Here is a 12,016-nt window from a genome sequence, read left to right as displayed (position 1 = left end):
ATATTTTTATTTATTTTTACCTTTAAATACATACTATAAAATAATAATTTAGAACTAAATAAGTAATTTTATTGAACAAATTGCATTTCAAATATAAAAGATTATAGTTTATTTACAAGATTCATTTGTACAGGTAATAATCTTATGTTTTATAAAAAAGAGTTTAATTAATGTGGAACATATATTTAAAAAATGTGCTACTTATTTTAGACTTTTATTGATTTTGAATTCTTTTAATTTTTTTGTTTGATCTTGTATTCTCTTTGCATGCTTATTTCTTGGTGGGAGATTTTTTTGAGAAAAAATCTTTATTAAATCTTAGATGAATGTGTAAAATATAAAATTAAATTAGTATAAATTATTTTTAAAAAAAATTAAATGATAAATGGAGTGGGACGGGTATTTATTGACTCGATCTTATCTCAACGAGTACCCTATAATCGAATACCCGCTGATATACGGGACGGTAAGGGTCAGAAAATGGCTGACCCGCAAGGTGAGGGTCGGGTCAGCCAAATGGTGGACAGAGCAGATATCCAACTCGCGCCTACCCCTAGCATTAAGAAAAAGAAAGATGATGTGTATGATGAGCTTGGTTGTGCGAGTTAACTTTTAGTAAGGGTATGTTTTCAATTGATTTTGAAAATATGATTTTAGTTTTTGACTTTTGAAAAGCTATTTTGTTGTGTTTTTAACTGATTTTAAAAATTAATTTTAGAATTTTTGGGTAAAAAAACTGAAAATCATAAGAGTTTGATATTCACTTATAAAAAGCAGCATCACATTATTAAACGATAGATACAAACATGATAATCCCTAAAATCATGATAATCATAGAGGTAGAGATATCACCTCTTACATGGTTTTAAGAGTTTAAATTATTGAATGATATCGAAAATACGAGTAAAAGAGATGGTAGAATTTCTGCATGATTTTATAACTTGTAATAACCGATGTTTCTTCTTTTGAAGGAGAGAGAGAGAGAGAACTTCTTGCATGCATGCGCGCTATAATTTCTGGTAAATAAGCATACTTTGCCAGTGTATACATTGTATAGTGCACTTTGGAATGACAATTGTAAAATCCTTAGATCCGATTCGGGGTAGATACCCGAACCACAGATGTCGAGCCAACCTGAGGCTTGCTTTTTCGACCCAGGACCCAGGAGGGAGAAACAGCATATGGTCACATGCTTATCAAGGGCCTTGTACAATTTGAGAGTCAATCATTAAGGATCAGCCGATCAGATATGGTCTCAGTTTTTGGGTGCAAGTGCGCCCGCTAACAAATAAAACATCATACGTATCAATTTTTTATTTTGCTAAGAGCACAGATTAAAATATCAAAGCCAATTATCAGATTAATTCACGTTCGAGACTAGAAAGTCTTGTAACTTGTATTAAAGATATTCAATCATAATCTCTAGCGTCTAACGAATATGAATAAGCTCTTGTAGTTTCCAATTCGCAAAAATGTTCCAAGTCATTTTACTTCGCAGACCACTCCATTTGGATTTCTCATTTTTTTAAAAACAAGTTTTTTCATATGCAATACTACATTAATATATAAACAAAAACAATTTAAAAAATATTATATCAATACAATATATAAAAAAACAATTCTAAATATACAAAAAAATAAAATTTATACTATTTTCCTTTTCCATTTATTACCATCACTCTTATCCACTACCGATATCATCCCCTCCTTTTTCCTCTTTCCTCTCCCTCCCTCTTTCTCCTCCCCTCCTCCCTTCCCCTTCCTCTCCTTTTTCCCGCCGCACCCCACCCCTTCCATTCCTTCTCAAATCAAGCCTCGGGCAGAGACTATGATCTGGCCGCGATGTCATGACCAGAGGTCTTGATCTAAACTCGGCTAGATCGGGGAAAAAGAAGAGGGGTGAGGCGTGGTGGAAAAAGGGAGAGGAAGGGAGGAGGGAAAAGATGAAGAAGGAAGGGAGTAGGAGGAAGAGAGAGGGAGAGGAGGGACGTGGTGGTAGCGGTAATTTTTAAAAATATCAAAAAAAAAAAATTTAACTTTAAAAATATTCTAAAGAACATATCCCAAAAAACCTCTAAAAACATCACAAAAAACATTTATAGTATAAAATTTTTCATATACACTGTTATAGTAAAATATTTAAAAAACACTTTAAAAAATAACTAATCCAAACGGGATCAACACTCAACCCAAAATCTGGACCCCTAGGACTGGCGTTCTAGAGCCACCCCCATCTGGAACCTTCCCTCTTAATTATCTCACTTGAATTTCCAATAAAGAAATTAAATGAGAAAGCTTATTGAGATCTTGTTGAATAGTCGTATGTTCATAATTATGTTCACATGGACATACAAGCATTAATCTAAAAAAAATAAATAAAATACGGACATACAAAGGTTTGATCACTCCACTTTTGACGAAATGAAGAACGCAAATGTCTCATTCCATTGATATTACAGCTGTGAGGCCGCTGGACAAGCAGAATACGATGTCAAGAAAGGAACAAGTTTGATCTACCAAAGCAATCATCGGCAGTTTGATTATCTTTTCGTCCTTCTGCTTTTCACCTTTCCCGATTCCAATTGGCAACAAACGTCTTTCTCGAAAACTTGATAGCGATTTCTGTCCCCAGTACCAATTTTTTCTAAAGCTTTATCATGCAAAGGTGAGAGCCCACGACCTATCTTTGTTATTATGATATAGGCTACGTTATAAAAACATTGTAGGGTCGGACATTATCATCCAAATCTGTTGGTCCATGGATCCACTTATTTATTGTTTGAGTAACTCTGATGACTATGTCAGCATCCCCTACACTTTGATTTCCATTCACACAAAAGGAACTAGAGATTTCAGACCGTTCTTTGCCAAATTCTGCTCATTCTATCATTCAAAACAAAATGTGCTGCAACTAGTGTATGCGTAATAACAAAAGACACATGTCAATATCCGTCTGCGCACAAAACTGGTCAAAATAAATAAGCATCGCCCAAGAAAGGTACAAACAGCAAAGTTCTCTTCATGATCGGCAAGTCCTATACACCTCACCACGCATTACATCAATTGGAGTGTGTTCAAGAGTGTATCGCTCTGGACCCAAGTACACGCCTGTCTTTGCCAGCAGAGCAAGTCCTTCATCCCTACCAAATCTTGAAGCATAGAGCCTGAGGTACTCAATGTCCTGGGTGAACCGACAGAGAGTAGACATACCGAAAATAACCAACCATCAGTGGTCTAAACGAGAGAGGAAAGAAAAAGCTCAATGAGCTTGACTACCAATAGCAAGCATGGAAGGTTGTTGAAACGATGAAATCCAGTAATAGGGCTATCAGCTAAGCTCAATGCCACCCTGGGAGCAGCTATTCATGGCTAAATCAATACCATACACTAAACCTTTATTTCTTTTCATTTCATATCAATACCAGTTATATATGGCTATCAGTTTTAAGTTCAAAACCAAATTGCATTTCACTGCATGCTAGCGGACGCTATTCAGCATACAGCCAACACCAGCAGACAGATATCTACAGGAAATAGGGAGACAGAAAACCGAAGATACAGTCTTGTAACTAAGATATCTATTAGAAGGAAGGAAAATAGAGAAGGTTCTGAAATCATAAATTTTCAGGATAATTTCAGGAACCAGTAAATAAAAGGTGGACCTTGGAATGGAGGAATTCTTCTTCCTGATACCTAATGAGATCCAGTTCAATCAGGCAAGGCATGGAAGTCATACGTAATAACCCCTCCCAGTTTCCATACTCCCACCAAAACATCTCATCAAAGCATGAAAATAAAGATGATTACTTGCCATTCATGGATCAATATGTGAAACAAAGTATAAAGTAGCATAGCACAACGTTGTGCTTTATAGAAGGCTTAACGCTGCGCAAGGTTGTGCAAAGTAAAATGAGAGAATTGCATAGAAATTTCAATGTGATAAAGCAATACCTGCAAGCCACTCAAAAGCCGCTCAAGTCTTAGTGAAGCAACAGGTTGTTGTGAAGATGAGAATACTTGACCTGGGTAAAACAAGACCCCATCCCCTGGAGGGAGGCCACGCCTGAACTTTATCTGCAAAAAGGCATATAATAGCACAGAGTATCAGACATAAAAGATAAAACTGCTAATAATAAACAGCTGACGACATAGAGACGCATGAAAAAACCTCAGCACTTGGAGCAGTGGCCTTCTCATAACAGTTGGCACCCCAATACAGAAAACCTGTTCCCCCTTCTTTCCATACACGCCACATCACTGCACGATGTTGTGTACCTCGCATCCCAAGGTGCCAGTTGGGATGAGGATCAGACGGTCCCATACACACATATGTCCACCATTCCTGTATGAAAGCGGATCTCATAAGTGAAAAAGTTTACAAGCAACTGGTTATAATGATCAGGAACATGATCTGCTGAAGAAACATGCGCTATCTTCTAGGTGGAAAACTTGATGCAAGGAACCAATCAGATCAAAGTTGCCCTATCAAAAATTGTGGACCGGACCTTAAAAAATGGCATTTGGAAATGTGGTTTATATTACATTAATGGGTTATTGACATGATTCAATAATATCAACACGACAAAAGTTACGTCAAAATTGGGAACTAATCTTGAGCTCTTTATAAACAGGCCAGGCCAGAATTAGCTTGCTAAAGGAGACAAGAATGTCAAATCAGACGCACAAAGTAGAAAACTAGTTATGAGTGTAGACTCTTAGTGAACCCTCAGTGTACATTACCTCACCATTTTCAGGTTGTATTTCAGCAATGATATCCTTAGCCAAATCCTCTCGGTTACCAATCACCCATTCACTGCAAAGAGACAGAAAATCATCAAAAGAGAGCACTTAAATTGCAGCCAAAGGTTCTACAATTTAAAATCCAAACCAAATGTACAGATCTACTAAACTTTCCTTACTGAAGCCCAAAAATAATAAACAAATAATAAAGTGCATCAAGAGCTAAATATCATAAAACAACTACCTTTCCATCAGAAGAGTGTTAATCAGGGATAAGCATGATGAATGAGAATCACATTTAACCACAGGAAAAAAGAAAAAGGAAATGAGATCCTAACATATTACCCTTAATCATGGGAATCAGTAAGTAAGAAGAATATCAAAGACATGCGGAAAGGATTTCACTGTTCCTGTTGTAGTACCATTTCAGCCCAACTTACCAATTCAAGTGAAGACAGCGACCAATAGGGTAAAGAAGTTAAACTAGTCATTTGATATCCCTTAAAATCAATTTGCTTACTCACAAATAAAGATATAGCCTTCAAGCAAGACAAAAACTTTTTTGTTTTGTAGTGGAGAAATGAAAGAGGGAACACAAATTTGTTCATGAAAGACATGTCTAGACATCTGTGTCCTGGAAATATGTGGCGCAGTTGAGCTTCGTAGAGATACCATAGCACGTATGTGTCCAAAATTCTCATTTAACATTTTTTAGAGTCAATTCATCAAAAAAATTAATGCTAGTGCCTTTTTAAATTGGTGAAATGTAATTTAACATTTAATTACACAGATGCAGATTCATCCTCCTTAGAGACACATAAGTACCATGAATGAAAATAAATGACGCTAATACCTTGTACAATATATTTGAGTATGTGGGCGCAGAAACTCCGGAACTTTAAGAAAAGCCTCAAAGTTATTAGAAGCAAGAGGTGCATCACTTGGACCTGAATAAAGTTCAAGAGGCATTAATGGATAGCTCTAAATCTGCATTCTGTAACAGAGCAATGGGAACTTGTCTAGTGGTAAGGAAAAGGGCAAGATGAGAATATCAGGACAAATGATAGATATTCCCAAAGTTTTAGGCAAATCCAGAAATAAAGCTGCTTATTAGTCACATCTAATTCTTCACTTTACAAAGTTTCATGCTCACATCATTTGCCAGATGAAGTTAAAATCAATCAGAAGCACTATTAGAAGCAAGAGGTGCATCACTTGGACCTGAATAAAGTTCAAGAGGCATTAATGGATAGCTCTAAATCTGCATTCTGTAACAGAGCAATGGGAACTTGTCTAGTGGTAAGGAAAAGGGCAAGATGAGAATATCAGGACAAATGATAGATATTCCCAAAGTTTTAGGCAAATCCAGAAATAAAGCTGCTTATTAGTCACATCTAATTCTTCACTTTACAAAGTTTCATGCTCACATCATTTGCCAGATGAAGTTAAAATCAATCAGAAGCACTATTAGAAGCAAGAGGTGCATCACTTGGACCTGAATAAAGTTCAAGAGGCATTAATGGATAGCTCTAAATCTGCATTCTGTAACAGAGCAATGGGAACTTGTCTAGTGGTAAGGAAAAGGGCAAGATGAGAATATCAGGACAAATGATAGATATTCCCAAAGTTTTAGGCAAATCCAGAAATAAAGCTGCTTATTAGTCACATCTAATTCTTCACTTTACAAAGTTTCATGCTCACATCATTTGCCAGATGAAGTTAAAATCAATCAGAAGCACAATGATATCTTGTATTCTCTTTTTTCTTACATCAACAAAAAAGTTGAGTTGATGCATATCCATAATTTGTTCTTATGTAAATATTAGAAAATTATACTAAGTCCAAATATTTTAAGCTTTATGACACACGTATCTGCATGAAAAACAATGAAGTCAACTTATAACAAAAAAGGATGAAAACCACAATAAACATACTCCTTAGACACGCTAAGACAATTCTGAATGCTTATAATCCAAAGCTAAGTCACAGGACCTGACATTCCCTCATACACGAACACTTTGCCCACTTCATATTGAAACTCATCCCAAGTACAAGTTGCAAATTCAGTTTGAAATGGTGGGAGTAATTAATTCATAGTTTGTTAAAAAAGTGCACCTGAAGCTAAACTTAAGAATGCAACAAAAGTAGGCTAATTTATTAGTTTTCATTTTACAAATTATAGTTGAAGTAACAGTGATAGCCAAAATACTAATAACATCAGCCAACCAAAAGGAAGGAATAAAAAGAAGAAATTAAAGAAGAAAGAAGACTTGATGCACAAAATCCAAATAATGCAGGGTCCAAATGAGGAAGTTGCATGATTTATGGAAAGAAGAAAATTGTGGAAAATATAAAATAGAAACTCATCATATTATTGTAAATGTAACATAAAAGGATACTATGCCTGCATTATTCAGGCCAAAATGGATCCAGTTCAGGCCGTATTTTGGAAAAATTCTATTTAAAGATTTTGATCTCACTCTATTTTGTTTAAGTTATGTGAAGTAAAAACCATCAATGAACACCAATTTTGCCAGACTAGGCTTTTTCTTCATTATTTACCCTATAAATGGTACCAAACATAGTACTCTGAATCATTTTGAATTTCAGATATAAGCTAATAAGTTCCATTTGCTACTCTCAATTTCCTATCCATGGTTTCTCCTTGTGCACCTCCTAAGAAACCATGCTTTGATATCTATGGTTTCTGATTCCACCAAATCATACTGATAAAACTATTAATTAGTACCATTATCTTTTCTTCCAACAAATCAGTTACATGATCCAGAAAACCAGTAACTAGACTACACTACATGAAAGACAACTACCATATGCAAATTTTAATGTCACATTCACCCCCGCAGGAGGGGAGGCAAAGGGAAAGGAGGAGCGGAGAGAAGAGAATAAATAAATAGCAATAACATATTTAGAAAGACAGGCCAATCCGCACCGCAATAGTATGAAGTAAGGATTCGAGCATCAGGTGCATAGGCATGAATCTCACTGGCCATGGTGCGAACTGAATCATAATGTTCCACATTTAGTGGCTGAAAAAAATCAGAACATAAATCAGCAATGCAATATATAGGCCAAACTAGGGAAATTCCCAGTGTTTGACAGCAGTTATAGTAAGACCAGTAGATAAACTATATATTTAACTTTTTAACAGCACTTGAACCACAATAACTAAATTTAAAAAATAAAGCTCACAGAAGAATGGGAAATGAAAAGATAAAACACAGAATTTAAACCTCAAGCCTCTTCAGAACAAGATACAGGTCTCAGGAACTTTGTAATACCACGTTCTTACCTCATCCCACAGGTAAAAGTACGCCTTTCTCCAGTGATTCTTTTTGCTCAATATCTCAACTTCTTTATGCAAGTATTCCTCCGTTGTATCACCACTAATGGGAGTCAAAAGGTCAAAAGAAACTCATTAACATTTGATGCCAGGAAAGCAACTGACATATCTTTAAAAAGACAAGTCTTTACATACCTGGATACAACTGGATTATATGGTACAGCATATGCTGCAAGTCGAGGATCAGAAAAATACTCATCTGATTTTGGATGATCAGCTACAGCAAGAGAGAGAGAGGGAGTGAATAAAAATTTATCACTATGATAAATAGCGTAATAATAAATTAGGTAATAAGCAGCACATGTTCAACAGCATGCTTAAGAAAACCAAAGTTACAGCACTCTTTTATTATTGGCGTCAGCAGGTTAATTAATTATCTAAAAGTGCTGAGTCTCAAAACACATTAATGTAGACATATTGTAAAGCAACTTCTCTCTAATACCTGGCCATGGGCAGGTATATGTCAAAACTCTCATGCTCTCACCCCATCTGCAAAAGTAAGGACTGATTCTGTACTGAAGCAGCCACTTATAATGCTGATCCAGTGCTTCGTACCAGTCACTGCTTCCATGTTCAACACCAAAACGATCTTCAATTACTGTATCAGATACCTAATATAGCTAAGGAGACATGGTCCACTATTTTACAGTAGTATCTCATTGAGATTAAAATGCAAGCTGGCCATCCAGAAAAGGAGAAAAACAAGTCTCTCCTATAAACATCAAAATTTCAGTATCCTATTCAGCATAAGTACATCCATTAGCATTCAAAAGCCAAAACAGCATAATAACACATTACAAATGGAATGTTAACTATTCCAACAACAGCTCAGACAAAATAAACGAGCCAACATTTCACATCATTTGTAGTAATAGACTAGCACCATACTTGGTTAGAACGTAACCTCATAAATAGCAGTATTTGGAACTGAAAATAAGTAGATTCCTTGGATCAAACTCATAAATCAAGTCATTTACTACTCTGTAAGACAGCCAAATAGGGTACAAGAAACTCGAATAGCAAACACTTTCCAAAGTTAGCCCATCAAATTCAGCTTTCAACCACACTAAGATGTGCAGGATACACCAATAACAGCAGGAAGGGAAGGGGTTTCTGGTAGAACAAAGTCCCAAACCGTCAAACTTATCTTCAGTCTGACAGAAAGGTTTGAAATAGCATCTTCATCCATCATATCTACTGGGCCGTTATCTGGAAAGCAATCAGAAAATGATGGGGACACCAGAGCCATTCTGAGATATGAGCTAGCTGATTTGACCCTTTCTACCTAGAAAGAGAGAACTTGTGTGAGTAAAAACCCTAGGTCAAAGAAAATTGCAACAGCTTCAGATCCATTCCAGACTACCAACCACTTCATCTAATGGTGTTCCATCAATTGGCTCCATAATTTCAAAACAGTTTCTAAGTTGCTTGTACAATTGATGCTTCTCGGCTTTACCAAGGCAATTTGCTGCAGACCTGCGGTAAGGCATAGTAAATAAATCAGCAAGTAACATCCCCAGAAGTAAAGTGAACCATATTGAAACAATTCATCAGTAACACGGAAACAAAATAATTAAGCTGGTCACGGAATAAATCTAACACAATAAAAATAACATTTAACTTAAGTAAACAGGATAGACAATCACTCTGCATCAGCTCTAATGGCAGTAATTATGAGTTCTCCATCGTATTGACCAGGGGGCTGTGCATTTGGAACATCTACAGAAACCCAAATTGCTGTTGTTTCACTACAAAAATAAAAATTAGAAAAAAGTCCTCATTAAAATTTGTAGTGTCCCAGAAGGACAAAGCTCAATAAGTAAGCCATGCCAACTAAAACATGAGCATAATTGTATACCCTGGAAACAAATTTACTTGACAGGTTGGCATATCAAGAGGTACAAGAGCATCCGGAACTCCTAACATGGAAACTACTCGCCGTAGTGTCAGTGACTGGCCAGCTATCAGTCTGCACACAAGATATGTACCATTGACAGCATGGAATTTTAATCATTAGTAAATCTAAAGCACCGAAATAGCAGAGCTAAGAAATGAACCTTTCTCCTGAAGCAGAGCATAGATCTGTAGATTGAATTTGTATAGTCCCTGCAATACCAGATCCACTCCAAGACAATTTTGGACGTAAAGCAATTTGAATACTCTCCCTCTCATTTCTTGCTGCTAGAAGAGATATCTGCAAGATAAACCAAAAATCAGATGCAAATGCACTCTTCAAATATGATACTTTTACATTGCCCAGGCACCATTGAAGACTGTAAAGATTAAATGATGTAAAATCACTATTTTTATGTTTCATAAGGATGATTACAAGCACAATCATTGCCAGACAGTATCGGAGTCCGAGGCAAGCGTCTCTCAGCTAACAACTTGTACTGTGACTCCTAAGAATTAAGGATAAATAATGAGCGCAGACAGAGAATGGGACATTAAAGTGGTGCAAGACAGGGCATTCTAGAAATAACGGCCTGAATCCTTGGGACCAATTAGTCCACCAGAAGATCTGATGAAAAAGCATACAGTCTGGGAACACACAGAATTAACATACCAACTGGCACATGGGATGGTTGTAAAGGAACAATATCTAACATGAACTCGTAACAAAGCAAAACCACCAGTGAACCTGTCATTAGAACACTCACAGGTTCGAATGATCGTGGCATATCCTGAGGTCCGACGTTAGCTGTGCTTGGCATGCACCATACATGAATTAATTCTGAAGATGGAACCTTCATAGGATCAATAGACCCCCTGAGTTTACTTGGATCATGTACACTACTATCACTCCATCCGTACGCTGTCCCTCCTCCAGCAATACCTTCAACTGGTGGCACCCTCGTTCCTTGATGATTCTCTGCTTCACATAGAATGGAATAGACATTGAGATAAAAAGGAACCCATGACAAAACTTGTGATAACCTCATCCATTGCATTGACATCTTATTTCGGTGGCATTGCAATGTGCAATTATATACACTTTTACCTCTCTTTTCCATCCTAATACATCTTCTTGACCACCTTTTACTTCTTTATTTATTTTTTTGTATTCTGTTTATCAATTTTCTATCTTCACTCGAAAAGTTCTTTTAGACTCTAAACTCTTGATCATCGAAAAGCAACAACAAAATTCATTGTCAACTATCCATATTCTAGCTCACCGCTTCACGTACTGACACAAACATTAATAGCATATACATATAGATGCATGTGAACTTCCCCAAAGCTTCCAACTTTTCTCTTTAAATTTCCTAGGCAACCAACCAGTGGGATGCCATCGGATTCCAGCTTGCTGATGGGTTCTTACATGAATCATAGCCAACATATTATATACGAGGAAAAATAGTCCATGAGATATCCAAAAGTGACACCCACAGCTCTTCGCAACGAATTCAGAGATAATCAGAAAATATTAGCTCAAGTGAAGCACAATCCATTCCCATATCAACATTAAAAACCAAGAAATTAACTAAATCTGAACAGACTAGGAAAAAACAGCAAAATAACTGGGATAAACATATATGCATCATCCGAAATTTAAACCATCGCATGACAAATTTAACAGAAATACAGCATATGTAAAGGGAAGAAAAAAAAGAGTTATAATCAACGAAGTTTGATAGTTACCAGAGTTTTCCATTGTTGGCGCCGAATACTAATTTGCGACTTCAATTAGCTTCTATAAATCAACAAGTTTAGTTCTTAATTAAAGAGATGTTCGGAGAGCTAATTTTCAGGTAATGATCGCGCTTCGACTGCAGAGAGATGATCGTTCGTGGGTGGGTTTTTTTTTTTTGGCTTGAGTCGATATTTTATGTAGGTGACGGAAGATGATAAGACCAGGCCACGATTTGCTATTCCGTGGATTTAAAGGGTTATTATCAACGTGGATACGGAAGT

At 36.4% G+C, this 12,016-nt stretch overlaps 1 protein-coding gene across 2 annotated transcripts; it reads right to left on the bottom strand.

The window, feature by feature from the left end:
* Nucleotides 1-2,860: 2,860 nt before the first annotated feature.
* On the bottom strand, nt 2,861-11,922 carry LOC113713262 (uncharacterized). Of its 2 annotated transcripts, none has more exons than XM_027236942.2 (16): nt 11,744-11,922; nt 10,762-10,973; nt 10,159-10,295; nt 9,960-10,070; nt 9,748-9,849; nt 9,469-9,577; nt 9,186-9,386; nt 8,544-8,712; nt 8,237-8,318; nt 8,051-8,144; nt 7,691-7,787; nt 5,594-5,687; nt 4,741-4,813; nt 4,169-4,342; nt 3,952-4,074; nt 2,861-3,181 (listed from the first exon to the last, which is right to left on the bottom strand). In XM_027236942.2, the coding sequence occupies exons 1-16, from the start codon at nt 11,754-11,756 to the stop codon at nt 3,020-3,022; spliced, it is 1,953 nt and encodes a 650-aa protein (XP_027092743.1). In that variant the 5' UTR covers nt 11,757-11,922; the 3' UTR covers nt 2,861-3,019. The 2 variants fall into 2 exon arrangements, with proteins under 2 accessions (XP_027092743.1, XP_027092742.1); XM_027236941.2 differs by having other exon boundaries at nt 10,762-10,976; nt 11,744-11,896.
* Between the last annotated feature and the right edge of the window lie 94 nt (nt 11,923-12,016).

This window comes from Coffea arabica, chromosome 10c (genome assembly GCF_036785885.1).
Source record: "Coffea arabica cultivar ET-39 chromosome 10c, Coffea Arabica ET-39 HiFi, whole genome shotgun sequence".
Taxonomy (NCBI): domain Eukaryota; kingdom Viridiplantae; phylum Streptophyta; class Magnoliopsida; order Gentianales; family Rubiaceae; genus Coffea; species Coffea arabica.
Note: the sequence above shows the minus strand (reverse complement) of the source record. Positions and strands in the feature narration are given on the sequence as shown.

What these genes read in the sequence shown, in the direction of transcription:
- LOC113713262 (XM_027236941.2), bottom strand. An exon ending in TATAATCCAGTTGTATCCAG is followed by an intron (nt 8,145 to 8,236) that starts GTATGTAAAGAC and finishes GACTCCCATTAG; the next exon opens with TGGTGATACAACGGAGGAAT. An exon ending in TACAACCTGAAAATGGTGAG is followed by an intron (nt 4,343 to 4,740) that starts GTAATGTACACT and finishes GCTTTCATACAG; the next exon opens with GAATGGTGGACATATGTGTG.